At 44.6% G+C, this 17,200-nt stretch overlaps 10 protein-coding genes across 10 annotated transcripts; 3 read left to right on the top strand and 7 right to left on the bottom strand.

Annotated features, from left to right (window-relative positions):
- Positions 1-786: 786 nt before the first annotated feature.
- SSB2 (LALA0S12e03026g1_1) lies at positions 787-2,628 on the bottom strand (the record flags this gene model as incomplete). The annotated part of the gene is made up of 1 exon (XM_022775034.1): positions 787-2,628. One exon carries the CDS (start codon positions 2,626-2,628, stop codon positions 787-789), a length of 1,842 nt encoding a protein of 613 aa, XP_022630822.1.
- Positions 2,629-3,175: 547 nt separating this feature from the next.
- On the bottom strand, positions 3,176-4,153 carry MER1 (LALA0S12e03004g1_1; the record flags this gene model as incomplete). The annotated part of the gene is made up of 1 exon (XM_022775032.1): positions 3,176-4,153. One exon carries the CDS (start codon positions 4,151-4,153, stop codon positions 3,176-3,178), a length of 978 nt encoding a protein of 325 aa, XP_022630821.1.
- A 510-nt stretch (positions 4,154-4,663) lies between these two features.
- PTP1 (LALA0S12e02982g1_1) lies at positions 4,664-5,635 on the bottom strand (the record flags this gene model as incomplete). Its single annotated transcript, XM_022775031.1, has 1 exon — positions 4,664-5,635. One exon carries the CDS (start codon positions 5,633-5,635, stop codon positions 4,664-4,666), a length of 972 nt encoding a protein of 323 aa, XP_022630820.1.
- A 197-nt stretch (positions 5,636-5,832) lies between these two features.
- BRE4 (LALA0S12e02960g1_1) lies at positions 5,833-8,985 on the top strand (the record flags this gene model as incomplete). The annotated part of the gene is made up of 1 exon (XM_022775030.1): positions 5,833-8,985. The coding sequence occupies one exon, from the start codon at positions 5,833-5,835 to the stop codon at positions 8,983-8,985; it is 3,153 nt and encodes a 1,050-aa protein (XP_022630819.1).
- Positions 8,986-9,204: 219 nt separating this feature from the next.
- Positions 9,205-9,327, bottom strand: OST4 (LALA0S12e02938g1_1; the record flags this gene model as incomplete). Its single annotated transcript, XM_022775029.1, has 1 exon — positions 9,205-9,327. One exon carries the CDS (start codon positions 9,325-9,327, stop codon positions 9,205-9,207), a length of 123 nt encoding a protein of 40 aa, XP_022630818.1.
- A 179-nt stretch (positions 9,328-9,506) lies between these two features.
- MRX7 (LALA0S12e02916g1_1) lies at positions 9,507-9,761 on the top strand (the record flags this gene model as incomplete). Its single annotated transcript, XM_022775028.1, has 1 exon — positions 9,507-9,761. The coding sequence occupies one exon, from the start codon at positions 9,507-9,509 to the stop codon at positions 9,759-9,761; it is 255 nt and encodes an 84-aa protein (XP_022630817.1).
- Positions 9,762-9,973: 212 nt separating this feature from the next.
- On the bottom strand, positions 9,974-12,385 carry VID27 (LALA0S12e02894g1_1; the record flags this gene model as incomplete). The annotated part of the gene is made up of 1 exon (XM_022775027.1): positions 9,974-12,385. One exon carries the CDS (start codon positions 12,383-12,385, stop codon positions 9,974-9,976), a length of 2,412 nt encoding a protein of 803 aa, XP_022630816.1.
- Positions 12,386-12,699: 314 nt separating this feature from the next.
- Positions 12,700-13,410, top strand: RRG9 (LALA0S12e02872g1_1; the record flags this gene model as incomplete). The annotated part of the gene is made up of 1 exon (XM_022775026.1): positions 12,700-13,410. The coding sequence occupies one exon, from the start codon at positions 12,700-12,702 to the stop codon at positions 13,408-13,410; it is 711 nt and encodes a 236-aa protein (XP_022630815.1).
- A 48-nt stretch (positions 13,411-13,458) lies between these two features.
- Positions 13,459-14,082, bottom strand: PEX17 (LALA0S12e02850g1_1; the record flags this gene model as incomplete). The annotated part of the gene is made up of 1 exon (XM_022775025.1): positions 13,459-14,082. One exon carries the CDS (start codon positions 14,080-14,082, stop codon positions 13,459-13,461), a length of 624 nt encoding a protein of 207 aa, XP_022630814.1.
- Positions 14,083-15,158: 1,076 nt separating this feature from the next.
- MFG1 (LALA0S12e02828g1_1) lies at positions 15,159-16,961 on the bottom strand (the record flags this gene model as incomplete). Its single annotated transcript, XM_022775024.1, has 1 exon — positions 15,159-16,961. The coding sequence occupies one exon, from the start codon at positions 16,959-16,961 to the stop codon at positions 15,159-15,161; it is 1,803 nt and encodes a 600-aa protein (XP_022630813.1).
- Positions 16,962-17,200: the final 239 nt, after the last annotated feature.

The raw sequence follows: 17,200 nt of genomic DNA, 5'->3' as shown, positions 1-17,200 counted from the left end.
GGGGGGGGGGGGGGGGGGGGGTTTCTGGTTACATTCTATGGTCCTTCTTGGCTTCTTCGGAGCAGCAAACTCAATAGGTGCTCCAAGTAAATATTTCAAAGACCCATGCATGCTCGATTGGGATCATGTTCGCCTTTCTTCGCGATAAGTGGTCTTGCATTAAATAGTAGTGACAGATGACAGATGACAAAATAGTACGAAGTGATGCTCACATAAAATATAGTCTCAGCACGACTGGCATTGTAAGTAAAAAAGATGCTCTGGCTCCAATTCTTTCCGAGATTTGTGCATTGCGACTTCTAGATGAGCCGATATCATTAAAAAAAGCCTAGTTTGTTTGCGTGGCTACTTTTCAATATAGTCCATACAAAACGAATACGATTGGTTCTCAGTTTGATATTGCAGAGACAGCTGTATACAAATTTCCGTTCATATTTGTAGACAACTGGGAATCTGGGTATCACCTCGAGCAAAAGATGCGCAAATTCGTTTGATATGGCTTTTTTTCAGTGTCTTCTCAAGAAAAATGAAATATCGACAATGTCCTCCAGTAAAAAATATCAACCATCACGGATTAAGAGGAACAAACCTTCAAGCTGTTTTAGAATATAGTGCTTTTTGTACATTACTTATATGGGCAAAAAAGCTAAAAACCTATCCATATTTAAGACTAGATACACAGGTGGTTAGACGATGAGGACGTGGATGAATTCATCAAGATTGATTTTTGAGTAGAAAATATTGTGAAAATGAAAGGTAAAAATGCATCTCAATATTTCAATAACCTTAACGAGTGGCCATAGCCTTGGTGACAACTCTCTTCAAGCCGACTTCAGCCTTTCTCAAGTCGTCAGCAGAGGAGTCTTCGATTTCCAAGGCAGCCATAGCGTCAGACAAAGCGGCTTCGATCTTGGTCTTGTTACCTCTCTTCATCTTGGAAGACAAGATTGGGTCAGTGACGGTCTGCTCAATGGAGGCGACGTAAGATTCCAATCTCTGTCTGGCTTCGTGCTTCTTGGCGAAAGCTTCGTCAGCAGCCTTGAATTCTTCGGCCTGGTTAACCATCTTCTCGATTTCGTCAGAAGACAATCTACCAACAGCGTTGGAGATGGTGATGTTAGCGGTCTTACCAGTAGACTTTTCGACGGCGGTAACCTTCAAGATACCGTTGGCGTCAACTTCGAAAATGGCTTCCAAGACTGGTTCACCAGCTGGCAAAGGAGGGATTCCCTTCAAGTCGAATTCACCCAACAAGGTGTTTTCACTACAGTTGACACGTTCACCCTGGTAGACTGGGAACTGGACAGTGGTCTGGTGGTCAGCGACAGTGGTGAAAGTTCTTCTCTTGATGGTTGGGACGGTAGTGTTTCTTGGCACGACTGGGGCGAAAACATTACCTTGCATGGCAACACCCAAAGACAATGGGGCAACATCCAACAATAGCAAGTCCTTGGTGTCATCAGAAGTGGATTGACCGGTCAAGATAGCACCTTGAACGGCGGCACCGTAAGCAACAGCTTCATCAGGGTTGATGGATTTTTCCAATTGCTTACCGTCGAAGAAGTCAGATAGCAACTTTTGGACCTTTGGAATTCTGGTGGAACCACCGACCAAAACAACTTCGTCGATTTGAGACTTGGAGATCTTGGCGTCCTTCAACACCTGTTCAACTGGTTCCAAAGTAGACTTGAATAGAGAGGCGTTGATGTCTTCGAATCTGGCTCTGGTGATAGAGGTCTCGAAGTCCTCACCTTCGAACAAGGAGTCGACTTCGATGGTGGTCTGAGTGACGGAAGACAAGGTTCTCTTGGCTCTTTCGGCGGCAGTTCTCAATCTTCTCAAGGCTCTGGCGTCGTTGGAGATGTCCAAACCGGTCTTCTTCTTGAACTCACCCTTGAAGTGATCCAACATGTTGGTGTCGAAATCCTGACCACCCAAGTGGGTGTTACCGGAAGTCGACTTGACGGTGTAGACACCGCCGGCGATGTGTAGAAGCGAGACATCGAAAGTACCACCACCCAAATCGAAAATCAAGACGTGTCTTTCCTTCTCGGACTTACCGGCACCTAGACCGTAGGCAATAGCGGCAGCGGTGGGCTCGTTGATGATACGTAGAACGTTCAAACCGGAGATGGCACCAGCGTCCTTGGTGGCCTGTCTCTGGGCGTCGTTAAAGTAAGCTGGCACGGTGATGACAGCCTTCTCGACCTTCTTACCGATCTTGGCTTCGGCGGTCTCCTTCATCTTGGTCAACACCATCGACGAGATCTCCTGAGGGGAGAAAGTCTTGGTCTCACCCAAGTATTCGACTTCGATGACTGGGGCGTCGTTGACGTCGATGACCTTGAATGGCCAGGTCTTCATGTCGCTTTGAACGGACTCATCGTCGTATCTTCTACCGATCAAACGCTTGGCGTCGAAAACAGTGTTCTTTGGGTTCAAAGCGGCCTGGTTCTTAGCAGCGTCACCGATCAATCTCTCCTCTGGGGTGAAGGCGACGAACGATGGAGTAACTCTGTTACCTTGTTCGTTGGCGATAATTTCAACCGACGACTCGTAAGTCGCAACACATGAGTAGGTAGTACCCAAATCGATACCGACAGCACCTGCAAAAACACCTTCAGCCATTGTTGTGATGTGAGGATTGAGCTTGAATGAGCAATGCAGAAAAAGTTCAAATAGGTGGGTAAAAGGTGTAACTTTTCACTATTGAAATGGAAAGTTTTATAACTCGAGTTGGGAAAATTTTTTCAGAAGGCATTGGTCAAATTTTTTTTCTCTTCACGATTTTTCAGCCTGGAGAATATCTAGCGTGCTCATCGGGCTGCTGGTGTTTCTTTTTGGATGCGTGCTCAGTTGCTTGTGCGGACCGGGAGATTCGCAGGGCCGTACTGGTATGTTCGCAGGTGATGATGGAGGGCAGGTGACCAGAAGGCTGGAACGTCAGTTGAGATTTGAATGACAGGGGATCATAGTTGGGTTTTGATGGGCGGTTGAGTTAGTAGTTGTGTGTGTGGGATGCACACCATAGATGCTAAAAGTTGGTTGATAGGGTTTTGGGGCTGCAAGTATATGTTTGCAGTTTCATGATTATTTTCTCAAATGTGTTTGGGAATTCGTGGTCACTTCATCAACGGTCTGCGTACGTTCCCATTTTAGATTTTCCAGACGATGACTATTTTCTGTTCAACGTCAATTGGGCTTCGATGAGACATACAGCTCTTGTCACGGCATCGATCTCACCAGTGATACTTAAATGCTGTTCCACGGACTTTGGACGGTTCTGCTGGGCTTGTGTGAGTCGTGAACTGATTGGAATTATCTTGATTGTCGCTCCAGATTCTTCTCGGATTCGCTGGATTGTAGTTCCCAAATGTCCGATCAAAAACGTGATCTCCGCCTTGTTGAGTTTGATGTCGTGGGTCACCATTTCCCTTTTTCGTGCTCCCAGTACTCTGGGAGTCGTCTCTTGGAACGCAAGTGTACTGCCTGCCAGGGCAGATTTCCAAGGTCTGGGTGGGAATCTGTAAAAGGGATTTTTCACCAGTCTTTGCATATCTTCAAACAAGCTATCAAAACTCGGGCCGCCCAATGTTACCGACCTCGAGTTGAGTGCCATAAGCGATGCTTCCAGCTCAAAATTGTCGGTTCGCAACAAATGGATCAATTCTCGCGACAAAAGCATACACACATTTTGTCCACACAAACTCTGCAAAAACGTTTTCTCCAGCGGACATTCTACAACAACACTATGGTAAGAATGGTTCCGGATGAAAACGTCATATCCTGATTGACTACATGGCACTTCAATTGCTGCGGCTGTTCCCTGTTGTAAAAACTCGCAAATTCGAATTTTGGACACAATCACTTTTGTCCGCTGGTTAATTTCTAACCCTTGTAAACAAGGGAAACGCAGATTAACGATCTCCACTTGATCCCTGAAAAGCAGTTGAAGCTGTCTTAACACATCTTCATTTGTTTTTGTACATGAAACACCGTCCAATTCTTCTGCACTGGCCAGTTCCAAAATCTCGTCCTCTGCGGGTGAACTTCGCGGAATAGACTTCCCAGGGCTAGATTTATTGAGGTTTATTCTAGTCAGCAGCTCATAAGACGCCTGAACAGACTGTCCGTCACGAAAGAGCGCGCTCATAAGCCTCTAATATTGCCTACAGAAGCTCGGCGGCTAATTGATCAATGACACTAAAAATGTGTTAAAATGTGCTTAGCGGTTCGGATTTTGCAGTTTCAGAATTATTGTACTGTCTAGAACTCTCCAGACCTGTGAGTCTCGGCGTGGATAATGTCTAGGCTCTACAAAGGTTGATCTGTTGTTTGAAGTGGTAAGTTAGTTGTTTACAAACTTATATTAACGCTTGAATAGCTAGAACCGCCGGAATGTACCTTAGTACGGGTCATCACCTTGTCGTCTGACAACTCCATTCATAGCATCTTTGAGTGGTTGACTGGTGATATAAGCCAAGTATGGCTTGAACGAGCTCGGGAAATCATAATTGGCTCTATTGCTCAGTTCGATTCATGCTCTAATGACTCGCGAACAAGAAGTTGACAATGCTTTAGGGCACGCTTTTGAAGAAGAAGATCCTCCCAAATTATGGTATAAATCTACCCAGCACTCTAACTTCTAGTTCGTTGTGTGGACTTATATGCTCGCGTCGGATGATGCCAAACGCTTGATTAGCTCGGCAGCATGGTAGATGAAAAGATACTGCTCTGGGGTTTGGACCATTTTGAGCCGTTGTGACCGAAGCTGCTGAACAATTTGCTCGATCAAATCGTGCTGGTAACCTTCAACAGGCTGAGACTGTGTGAAGTCCCTCGTATCGTGGAACAAATGGTCCAGTGTTATGAAAGTGCCTGTTCTCCCAACCCCTGCTGAACAATGCACAATAATTGGATTCTCAGGTGAACTGAGACCGTGCGAATGCTTGGAAAGCTCCAGAATCGGTACTACCTCGTCTGGCTTTGACAAATCGCGCCATTGGTCGAAGTAAAAATGATGTACGGTTTTCGTGGGAAAACGTGGGTCCGTCGGAACCAATTTCAAAGTTGTAAGGGTATAGTCGTTTCCGCGCTCCGCATCCACGTATTCGACTTCCAGTCCTGTCTCGAATGTCAGCTCAGACCCCTGGTCTCGAGGAGAAACGACGCGCGATCCTGGTTTGCGAGGCCAGTATTCGAAGCATTTAAGTCGATGGTATTCCATCAATGGCGTCACCATCACCACCACCGCGTTCTCCCCAGGGCATTGCTGATAGCACATTTGCCAGAAATGGGGCCAAGAATGTTCTGTGGGGCCCTGAGTCGCAATATAGCGGCCTGAACGGAGCGATTCGCCCGGTACTTGCACTTTGACGTAAGATGCATTAATGTAATCGTTGCCCGTTTCAACTTGCAATTTTACGCGGTTACGCTCATAAGGCATGATATTGATATATCTGTTTCGATCGTAGTTTTCCCCATTCACCGAAACTCCCAGAGTCCATTTTGAGCTCTCAGGATTCAATGTAGCTTCTCGAAGTCTCAAATCCTCCTGCTGCTGAATGTACCCGAACTTCTCGAGAACTGCGCGAGAACTTTGGTTCAAGTACCACGGCATTTGTTCTGACGCCATCACCTCCGAAGTTTAATCGTTGAAATCCTCGAATGAGGTCCTGGCTATGTCCGTTTCATAGTTTCGATTATGGCGAGATGTCAAATTATGTTCAAAGTGATTAAACTGATGATTCCTTAACGATAGCCCGATGACTTACAGGGAAAGAGTCGCTAAACATACGGCCAGTTGGGGTCTTAGGTCGGTTTATTGTGGTCATGGGAGAACCTAAAGTGTCCAAGGGATCTTATAGACAAGATTCTTTCTTCCCTGCTTTGAATTTAGGCTCGAAAGGGCCCAAAAGAAGTTTACCTGCTTCACGAACGTCCTTGTCACAGTTGAAGCTGAATTTGCTGACTGACGGAAAACAATGGGAGTTTTTGGAGGATTACGGGATCGAAGAGCTGAGAAATGGATTTTTTGATCCTATTTTCACCAAACAAGAAAGGGTTCAAGCGGACTCTGACCATGGAGATGCCCCAGTGGATCCAAGGCACCATAAGCCCATGCTTGACTTGTGGCTGTTGGAGCAGCAAGACAAAGTTAAGAAGAACTGGCAAAGAATGCTCAAATTTTGGATAGCTTTTTTCTTGGCATTTTGTGTGTGTCTGGTGCGGCCTTCAGGATCATGGATTGGTCAAGACTACAGGTATTTTTTGCCTTTGGCAGTTGTAATTCACCATCCGGCAAGGAACGTTGGCGTTCAGCTAGAAATTAGTATTTGGTCTGTTTTTGGCGCAGCTTTAGGAATGGGATGGTCAAGTCTAGCGTGGTACATTTCCGTCGCGACAAAACCAGCTGCCAATCACCAAGGTGGCATTTTATTTGGCAGCTTGTTCATTGCAATCTACTTGTGTTCTTGGGTTATGGCTGCCAATCAAAGACTGCTTTATCTTGCCATGTCTTACGGTATTGCAATCGCTTATTTTCACACCGTCAGCATGGTTGGCCACAAATTTCTGTTGAGCTGGAAACTATATTGGGATTTTGGAATTTCGTATCTTTTCGGTCTCATTTTATCGTTCCTGGTCTGTGTGCTAGTGTTTCCCCGTGCTGGTCAAGCAGAGATTATGGGTAAGCTCTCGTCTTCGCTCACTACAATCAAGCGATTGCTGGTCGAATTTCTTGACCCTACAGAATGCGCCAACCTCGAAAATCTACAGACACTCCAGAAAAGGATTGGGAAAACTGTTGACTTTGATGTTTCGGAAGGCATGCGAGAATTCCTCAACCAGATTACATTGTCCCGGATTAACGAAACATCGTTACTAAAATTCCGTAATGGTCTTACCAATGTCGCAGCGCCCTTCAGATCTTTACCAGTAGATCACAAACTAATCACAAAGCTTGAACTAGAAGCATACTACTCTGAAAGGACTAAAAATATCAGTAAAGGGACTGGCAGCAATTCATTCGGTGCAACTCCTGTTCCCGAATCTCCGAAGGTAATATCGGGCGTCACAGACGTCTCTCAATTATCTGACAAGGACGCCTTTTGTGTTGTGCTAAGATCAATTTTCTCGAAGGATATGATTGTTCTAATGGTAGAGATGGTATCTTTGCTCGAGACCTTAGAAAAGTCACTTCATGATTTCACCTACGCCTGGGGTCCCGGTGAGCATCAAAATGAAACCAAAGAGCTTTTACAAAACCATGTAAACAGGCTTGGCAGAAAGATTCATACCTTGGACATTTGTTACAACGAGTTTCTCAAGTCTACTTATTTCACGAAGGAAATGCTCTTTGATCCACAGTCTATCGACTCCTTAGTTTTCCTAAGATATGTGAGGCAAAGTGCTAAGAACCTTATTCCTGTTGCCGAATGTGTCTTGGAGATAAGTTCAAACCCGAGCTGGAAGCTCACCTTCCCTCATTACCCACTAAGAAGGGCATTGAAACGATTGCCTACTGAATGCAGCATTGATCAAGGCGCCAAAACTATTCTTCACTATTACCAAGCAAAGAAAGATGTGGATGACATATTTGAACAAATCAGCAACAGTTTTACGTCAAACCACAAGGCTCCGGCGGAATTAATGGATCAAGAGGGAAAAAATCCTGCAATTGTGAGGGCCGTGGATCACAAAGACTTCAGTCTCCGTACGACTATTTATCCCTTGCGCTACAAGATGTGGCGCAAATGTGCACAGGTCTCGTCACCTGAAAGTAAGTGGGCTCTGAAGGTTGCATTCGTAATAACTTTCCTATCTCTACCTACTTGGCTGCAGTCCTCGTTTCAATGGTATCAAACCTACGACTGCTGGTGGGCGCCATTATCGTTTTTCATATTGGCTAATCGCAGAAATACGGGAAATTGGGGTTCTTTTGGCAGACGGTTAGCTTCGGCGATAGCCGGGATCTTTTGGGCCTGGTGTGCCAATCAGGCTCGTCATTATGGAAGCCCATATGTGATTGCGACCTTTGCATCGATCTTCTGTTTTTTCCTATCTTTTAACTTCTTTGCAAATGGAAACAGGAAGTCAAGCTTCACCGGGTTCATGTGCTTCATAGTCATAGCCCTTGAACCTTATAGCAAAGGTACCTCCCAATTGAATCAATCTTTTATATGGAAAAATACGTGGGTAACCGGAGTCGCTCTTCTATGTGGCATTATACCATCCATTCCTATTAACTGGTTTCTTTGGTCGTTCACGGCTCGACATGAACTTCGACTTTCCGTGGCATCTTTACTCGGCCATATAAGTCACTCTTACCAGATCGTCACGGATCGATACCTTTACAGAGATGCTGGTGATGCGCCTAACGAACTCACAAAGAAATACTCTAATATTCGCGAGGTACGCCTGTCCCAAAGTTTGATAGCTGTTCGAGAGATGCTGCGAAAAGCACGCACTGAACCGACTTACATTTTTGTGTTCAAGGCAGACGTCTACCAGCAGCTGCTAGATGTGTGTGAGTTTCTTCTCGAAAAGATGATAGAGGCTCGATTATCCGGTCAGTATTTCGAGGTTTGGGAGGTCGACAGAGACTGTAATGTATCGAGGGCCTTGCTATCTCACCGCCGTGATAGCGTGGCCTCCGTGATCTTTGTGCTGTACATGATATCAAACTGCTTTCTGTCCACTCATAGGGTTCCCGCTTACCTTCCCAACACGATCATGTCGCGGAAAAAGCTTTTTGATCTGAGCTCCCAGCTTGAGTCTTCGATGAACGAATCTCGCGGTTCTACAGCAGCGGAGGAACCCGACGGTCTAGATGAAAGCTCCAACCACGAAGACACATCTCACTGGGCTCATATTCACGGCATGGCTTTTGCACGAACGTTTACCGAAATCAGTGAGGCCGTTCAGAAAATAGTATATCTCAGTAGAGAAATTCTGGGTGAGGCTACTAGTGGCCATGACGCATGAATTTTAGCAAAATTGATAGATATAGAAACGATTGACTCTCGATTATAAGTACACATGGGAAACCCCAATGATACACGCAAGTTATAAAAGTTAAAGGTTGGATAGTAAAACAGTCTCTAATTTTGCATCCAGTGCGTTTAGACCCATCGAACAGCGTAAATAGTCGATAATAAATACCTAATTCATCTTCTTTACACTCCAGCTTTCATAACTCAACTTTTAGGCCTCTTTAACAGCTGTTTGTTTGGTACTGGATAAAATCGCATGGTACACAACAATTAAAGTCACCATGATGACTCCAAAGGCAATAGCTAGCGTATTCAATTGGTCGTCAGCAATCATCGCTACCGGTTGGCTGAGTTGCTGTTCTTTTCTGTCAACTGAACCATGCTGGCTAAGGTTCAAGTTAGTTTCGTTTTGTATGTTAAATTTCCATTAAGACACCAATAGACGACGTCATCGACTTCGAAAACATCAACGGTGAACAGATGGAAAGGTGGAACTGAGAGTCACATTTAGCTATGAGAGGAGGTCCCCGAAGTATTGAAGAGCTACTGTATCAAAAGCTGTTAGAAAGCCCTGGCTTTCACCGTTTCGTACGTCGAATTTACTACAAGATCAACGGACTCCAAGAACCGTTGAACAAATCCACCAGTTCGGTTTCGGCAGATCAGATTTTTAGACCTACCAAACTGCAAAAGTTCAAGGCATATAGAGTACTCTTTTGGGACGAAGTAAGATCGGTTTTTGGTTTACAGAGACGTTTCAACAAGTAATTTTTGATTTGCAGTATCGACAACAATTGCACCAACTATAGGCTTACATTTATTAATTTCGTTATCATGTGGACCGCCTGTATTACATACTAAGTTATACACGAATTATGGGAAGCAGGGTATATTATCTCTCATTTACCTGTTCGTGCGATTTGTGGTGACACCCACCACCTTTGCTGTGGATCGAACAATTCACTTGCCCACCAAAGCTCTCATTTTTTGACAGCTTTTTCCGAGAGCTCCAGAAACTCATTCCAGTTGTTTTGGTGCTTCATTTCAGCAGAAGGAGCTTTGAATTTGCTCTTTTTGGCCATTTTGACGTTGTCCCTTAAGGCCAAAATGACATTATTGTCCGAACCGTATCTGAAATTGTCCTCCATTATTAGCGAATTGTATTTCTTAATGAGATACGACATTTTGTCACCACGAAGGACTTTCTTTAACGACCAGGTTATCGCGAACGGTCCGGTCGAAGTCACAATGGTCTGCTCCTTTTGATTTATGCCTGTGTTGAAGTAAGCCTTTGTGAATTGAATAGGTTGCTTCGTAGATGTTTTCATATAGGCTGCAGTCTTTGGGTGCAATTTTAAAATGTGAATTTTGGGCATTTCGTCTTTGGAAAACGACTTCAAAAACCCTACGTTGCCAGCGTTCTTCCCTTCCTTAATAGTCACGTCTACCAGAAGAAGAGAAGAATCACAAGTAGCTAGTAACCATTTCCCATCAGCAGAAATGCAGATGTGTTTGATAGGTTCACCCAGTGCTGGAATCAAGGTCTTCGCTCGTATGCCAAGCTTATCGAATAATCTAATATCTCCCTTACCAGAGCCGATCGCTACATAACCATCTTGACTTGTTGCAAGCGAGCTGAAGCCATAGTTTGTAGCGTAGTCCTTATTTTCCTCGGTGACAACCTTGTTTTCCCCGCTTATCCTCGGGTCAAGCCTAAAAATACTCTTCCCCGAAATTCCCAAAAAGGTTTGCTCGTTCGTTAGCTGATCGAATTTTTTGGAGTGTGAGTATTTTAAAATGTCTTTGCCACCAGCGGAATATTCTTCCACAACCTTACCACGCTCAAGATTCAGCTTGAAGATGCGAGAGGGGTCATTCTTATCTTGGATGATCATGGCCTCATCTTCAGTGTAAAGCATAGGATTTTCTGGTTCAAACTCCTTGCCTTTAACATCGCTTACATTGTTGATGGCAGTGACAAAGTTCAGATCATGTCCATCTTCGTCAGTTTTGAAAACACCAATTTTTTTGCCTCTGGTGACATACGACCGATCGTTGTTGAAGGAAACGGTCAATGACTTGTTGCCAGAAAGAGCAGTTGAGGTCCGGTACTGTTCTTCAGCAGCATTTTCATCAAAAGATTCAGCATCACCCTGCTGGTTGTCATCTTCGAACTCTTCATCCTCCGATGATTCGCTGTTGCTAGTATCACTATCCTCGTCCTCTTCCAAAAAAAGCTTTAATTCCTTACTCGGATCCTCTTCACTGGCACCGGCAATACAGTCTTTCTCGTAAGCGTTAATGCTCTCCCAGCTTTTTTGGTTGAGACCTTCCCAAAGGGCTTGAGTCCATGTTCTTTGGAACTGCATGAAAACGTCATCCAATTCGAACTCCAGCATATATGATACTGTTATATGTTCCATCGTATAGTTAAAGATAAAACTCCGACAACTCTTCTCGAAGTAAGGATTCACCGAGGGGCTGATATCAACTCCCAGTTTTATGGAATCGCTAACTACCGACAGCCAATACTCGAAGTTACCGTAATCCAATATCGACACCTTGCAACCACTGTCCTGAGGTACCAGTTTCTGCACACCCGGGTCGTAGATAAAGAGACTGGCGGTATGCTCTAAAATGGTTACTGACGCCTTGCTTTTGCGAAGTACATCTTTATGGTTTTCCTTGGGGATCGAGCCGTCTAGGGCATCTTCGAAAAGTTCATTGAAAGATTCCTCTCCGCTTTCGCTTTCGGAGCTACTCTGCACTGTAAGAACTCTCATCGATGCTTGTAACCGGGTAGTTTCTGAATCTTCACCTTCACCATCTTCAGTCAGAGTGTTTTCATCTGTTCCATGCGAGAAATCAAATTGTTGCAAATCCTCACGTACAGCTTTACTAGCTGATTTTTTATACTTGAACTCAAATTCGCAGAGATAAGCTGTGTGTAGGAAATGACCCACATCCGAGAAAGGCACTTCTGCATTCACCACAAACTGGAATTTCTCACCCAAGTCTCCTTTACTGTTTTTCCAAACAAATACAACGTCTCCCTGTTCACTCCACGACTTGTGAAACAACAGGGATTCGTCAAGATTGAAGCTCCATTCTTCTTCCTTCTTGGACTGGCCAGAGAGAACACTCAAGCCATCGTCTTCGAAGTCTTCAGTCCCATCACCAGACGCTAGTTCAGAATCATCCGTCTCTTTACTCACCACCAACTCAAACCTATGTGTTCCGCTTTCCCTGATAGCGAGAGTAGCATCGTTGTAAAGGCATTCAAGGGTGGCTTTCGGTGAAGACTTCGGTCTTAACAGGAAAAATTGACCGGCTGGTATTGAAACAAGTTCTGGCTTCACTCCAGAATCCATGAACTTCTTTATGATGTTCATTAGTGGTGATTGGGGCTGGCAATCGGTGTGAGGTTCCGGTGGTTTCCCTTGAGTCAGATGTGAAGTTCGATCAACTTTGAATATCATCCAATTTCGTATGAAGGTAGTGAAATTTCATCAAGATGTTGTTAGCTCATCGCTCCAAACTTCAACACGACCGTCAAAGGAACTTGCAACCTGCAAACGCATTCGAGCCTATCTATCTCATTGCCTTCAATTGAATCTAAGGACGCACTTATTAAAACCATCTTATTGATCGCTTTTGGACCTTTTTCCATAATTTTTAGGAGTCAAAACGCAGCTACATGCCGTAGATGCTAAATCGCATTAGATCTTCGAGATTGGGGGCTCACGTACAGGCCATATGTCACTGGAATTCTACCGCAACACACCACTTGCCAACTGGATGTGGCAGAATAGTACGAAGAAATTTCCACTCAGATTTCACTTTATTCGAAAAAGCGAAAACTGCTCGAGATATTATCAAGTTGGTCAACTCAAGCTCCTTGACTGAAGCAGAAAGCTCTCAAAACATCAGTGAATTACAAGCCGCGCGAATGCCAGACTGGAAACGCCAGAAGCTATCTTTGAAACGGAAATTTCAGGGCGAAAAGTGGAACCCGAAGAAAAAGCTGTCGCGGGAACAAATGGAAAGTCTGAGGCTTCTAAAGCAACAATTCCCCCACATGTCAGCCTCTCAATTAGGGGACCATTTTAAGGTATCTCCTGAGGTGGTACGACGGATTCTCAAGTCCAAGTGGGCCCCGGATGAATTGGAAAGGTCCAAAATACAAGAGCGATGGAAACGCAGAAGCGAACGGGTCACCCAGCTGTACGAAAATCACACCATACAGGGACCGCCATCTAAGAAGCTGATACTTGGATCGGGACGCTCAGCTGCGAATCTCACGGTACAAGGCATCAAAAAAACCACCAGGCCAGCTGGAAACGATTCATCAAAATTGTCAGGAAGCACGCACGCCAAAAAGAAACTGCAGTTACTTTCAAAACTGGTGGAGCAGTAGGGCGACACTTTATAGCATCATAATAGACTTAGCAGCTTTCTTCATGATTCAGAAAGCTCTACCATTTATAATCCATCCTTTCATGTCACGTATGCCCTTAATGCTACCTTTGTTCAAAGCTTCACTGTCATTTTTTTCGCGCCCTTCAAGACCCGCGAGTGAAGAATTGAAAGATTGTACCTGGAAACGCAATGGGAGATATCTGTTTTTAGATGAGCCCTCAGGCTGTTCATCTGCAGAGTTGACTAACAAATTACGGGCATAGTTCAAACGGCTTATGATTTTAGTCCAACCAAAGGGGGTTTTGGTCTCAATTGAGTATTCTCGAAGCTCTTCTGTTTGCGTACAACGATCAACAATTGTAGTCGAACCATTCATGTGGGCCCTTTCATTGTGGCCAAGGGCACTTGCAGAACTCTTTAGCATCTTCAATTCCAGGAAACTAACCATTTTTCTTATTTTCAGCAAACAAGCGGCACTGAGTTCAGATCTTTGGTCCGTTTGAGTCTGTAAGAGTGGTTGTAGGACCATAGCTGCGATGATAAAGCATATACTAGTCGCAATACCAGCATTGTAGAACATATTTGTAATGAAATACAGGGTTTGATACTTGTTCGAGTGCTTAACTATTTGATCATCCTTAGGCCAAGCAATCGAAGCGCCAAGATCCATCGTGCTCGTTGCTCGCTTGTCTTCGAACGAAATTGTTGATCAAAAGTTGTTACTATAGTCAGTGCTTTGAGCACTACTGATGACGACCGGACATCTTGATTCAGGTCACGTGACAAAAGAAATCGGAAGTGCGCCAGGTTTATTCTCCAAGGGCATTGAGGGCTTTCAATTTTATGTTAGCGTCTCCAGCTCAAGATTCTAGATATCCAACGCCTTTTTATAGAGTTATTCCCGAAATTTGGGGTTTCAATTTAGTGTAGAGGTATATCTATCGTACATCATTGGTAACCATCACTCTGATTTGAACCGAAACCAGTTTACATCGTTGATATTTAAGATCCGCGGTGGCCTGGCTACACATAATTGTAACCTAACAGTTTGTGTCGGTTACATTTTTTGGACACCGTCAAATCTGCTGTCTTCAGTAGTTGATGAAATCATAAATGTGACCGCCAACGATAATCTCTGGGAAAATTACTGACTGCCCATTTTCGTCTGGCCCTTTCGTTGTTTTGCGAGAAGAATTAGATTCTAGTCCGACTAAATGCAGTTTTCTTCTTAAGTTTCGACTACCAACTCAGTTGGTATTCTAATAAGGTTGCGGAAGACCACATTTTCTCATTAAGAGTCAACATTAATTGTCTCCAACAACTCACCTTACAAGATTTGTCGGCACAGTTCTGCGCTTCGCTTCCGTAAATAATGGCGATCCATTTTTGATTGTAAGTCCTCCGGTTCCTTCATATTGAACATTGATGCGCTGACGTTGCAACACATTGAGCTAACGGAGGCTTGAACGCACATAGTCCGTGGAAAAACGAACTGAGCTATGAAAAGACCGTGGCTTCTTTCCTTGAGTTGGCTTAACTGTTTGTTTATGTTTGCTTCTGATTGTTTCTGACTGTTTCTGTGGCCTGTTGCGAGGTTTTAAATAATCATGATTGTGATGCTTAGAGTAGAAAGACAGATAGGCTTCACAGATTGAGACCGCTTGGAATCTAAAGTGATCTACGCTTCGATTTGAAGGCACCACAGGGAGATCTTACCCATCGATTTGAGCCAAGTTCATACCGGGTTCAATATTTTGACTTTTTGGTATTGTCGCTTGCTGCATTTGGGGTACCCTGCTTCGGTGTCGAATCCTTGTCGTTAGTGCTTAGAGGAGATAAATCACTTTGCCTGCGTTTTTTCGGAACAGGTCGACCCGGCTGAGTGGTCTTGGCCCTCATTGTAGACTGTGATGCCGGAGAAAGGCCGCTGTTTTGATAACTCGACGGAGCGCCCTTTGGTATGCCTGTGCTTTTTTCTGCGTTTGAAGAAGTAATCAGCGCTTCTAAACTTCCTAACGGGCTTCGATGCTTGTGCACTTTTTGGTACACTTTTAGGTTTTTTAAATAAGATATGACATCGTTCACTTGCAACGCTCGCATAAAACTTTCCTGGACTCCAAAGCTTGATATGTTATGAAACACTCCAAATTGGGATCGAAGCTTTGTGATCGCTGCAAAGTTGGTTGGTACTTTGGGCCCGTTTGATCCCATGGGACTTTGTTGATCATGTTCTTGGTCTGGAGCTTGAGGCGTCTCATGAGATTGACCCAACTCCTGGAATATTTGATGACACAGCGGTTCATGGCTTATCAATCGCTCGAGCGAGCTCCACTCTATGCCAGGGACGAAACTGTAGCTTGAGATTTCAACCCAAATCATTTTCAAGTTCGAGTCAAATATTCCTTTGATCTGAGAAAAGTTGGTCATGTAGCTACCATCTGGATAGTAGTAAGTCGCGGTACAGCGAGGACAATCGAAAAATATGGTACCGTTGCTTAAGACCTGAGCTCTCAGCTGTTGTGGCACGATTTCTAGTCTAACAACACCGACAGATCCTAGCGACTGACATATAAGCGGAATAATGGGCGTCGTGAATTCAAATTGACGAGTCTCTTCACCGCCTTTGGTGGAATATCGTAATATTCCGTATGGCGTAAAGAGATCACTTGTAAAACGTTTCCAGTAGTCAAAATCGTCCACTCTGCCGGTTGAAACGTTAATCAAATTTATGATTTCATGTAAGCGTAGTATAGCCATATTGGAAAGATACTTTCGAATGGGATATGGCATTGCGTTAACAGGCACGTATTGCCGCACTTGGGACTGGGATGCCGTAGGCATAGTGTACGCGGAATGCAGCGGTGAGTTTTGACGATATGGTGACGTAGGAAGTGGGCCAGGGCCCGTAGCTGATGTGGCTATAGGTACAGATCCCACTGGTATGGCATGCAAATTTGTGTGACCTTCTATCACAGGTGCGGCCATCGTACAGGGAGCAGAACCTCCAAATCCGTTTGAAACCTGTCTCGGAGCCAGTCCGGGTGCTGGTATTCCATGCATTGCCATCGCTGGTACTGAGGTGGAGTCAGTGGGTGTAGGAACAGAAGTGGCAAATGGTGATGGTACGGCTGACGCAGAGTTGGAGAAATCATTAAGAGGCAGAGTTGGCGCCAGCGCTTGTCCCTGTGGTGGTGGTATCGATTGAGGTGTTTGTTGATTATGGTGTAAATGCTGTTGGAGCTGTGGTGACGGTTGGACATGCTTTCTGGGTCGCGAAGGTTGTCCGACCTGGCTGACCATTAGTTGTTGCGGGAGTTGTGTGATAGATGCCATGTTTATTTCTGGTCCATCCGTAGCTGGCTTTCCAGAATTTAAAGGCTGTTGGCCCATGTTAGGATGGCTATAAGAATGGGCCATACGTGGGGCCATCATGATGTCATTTCCGTTAGCGTTTCCGTTGGAAACAGGACCAAAGTTAGCAGGCTTGTTTTTAGCTGGACCCTGGTACCCATACAAATGCTGTGCACTATCAAGGGGCGGTTGGGGCATCATTGAAGGTAAAAGTGTGCATGCAAAGTTGTATTTCGGTAATCGTCGTGCTACTGTAACAAATTTTCCAGTGTACAGGGTTAGAGCCAGGTGTTGTTGAGCGAGTGTGTTGAGGTTTGTCACAAGTTTGAGAAGTGACTCACCAGGCTGTAGGGAGCGAGTATCTATGGAGTTTGTTGATGGAGTTGTTGAATCACTCCATTATTTACTAGCATTCAATTCATTAAATTCTTGATTTT

This window comes from Lachancea lanzarotensis, scaffold LALA0S12 (assembly GCF_000938715.1).
Source record: "Lachancea lanzarotensis genome assembly LALA0, scaffold LALA0S12, whole genome shotgun sequence".
Taxonomy (NCBI): Eukaryota; Fungi; Ascomycota; class Saccharomycetes; order Saccharomycetales; family Saccharomycetaceae; genus Lachancea; species Lachancea lanzarotensis.
Note: the sequence above shows the minus strand (reverse complement) of the source record. Positions and strands in the feature narration are given on the sequence as shown.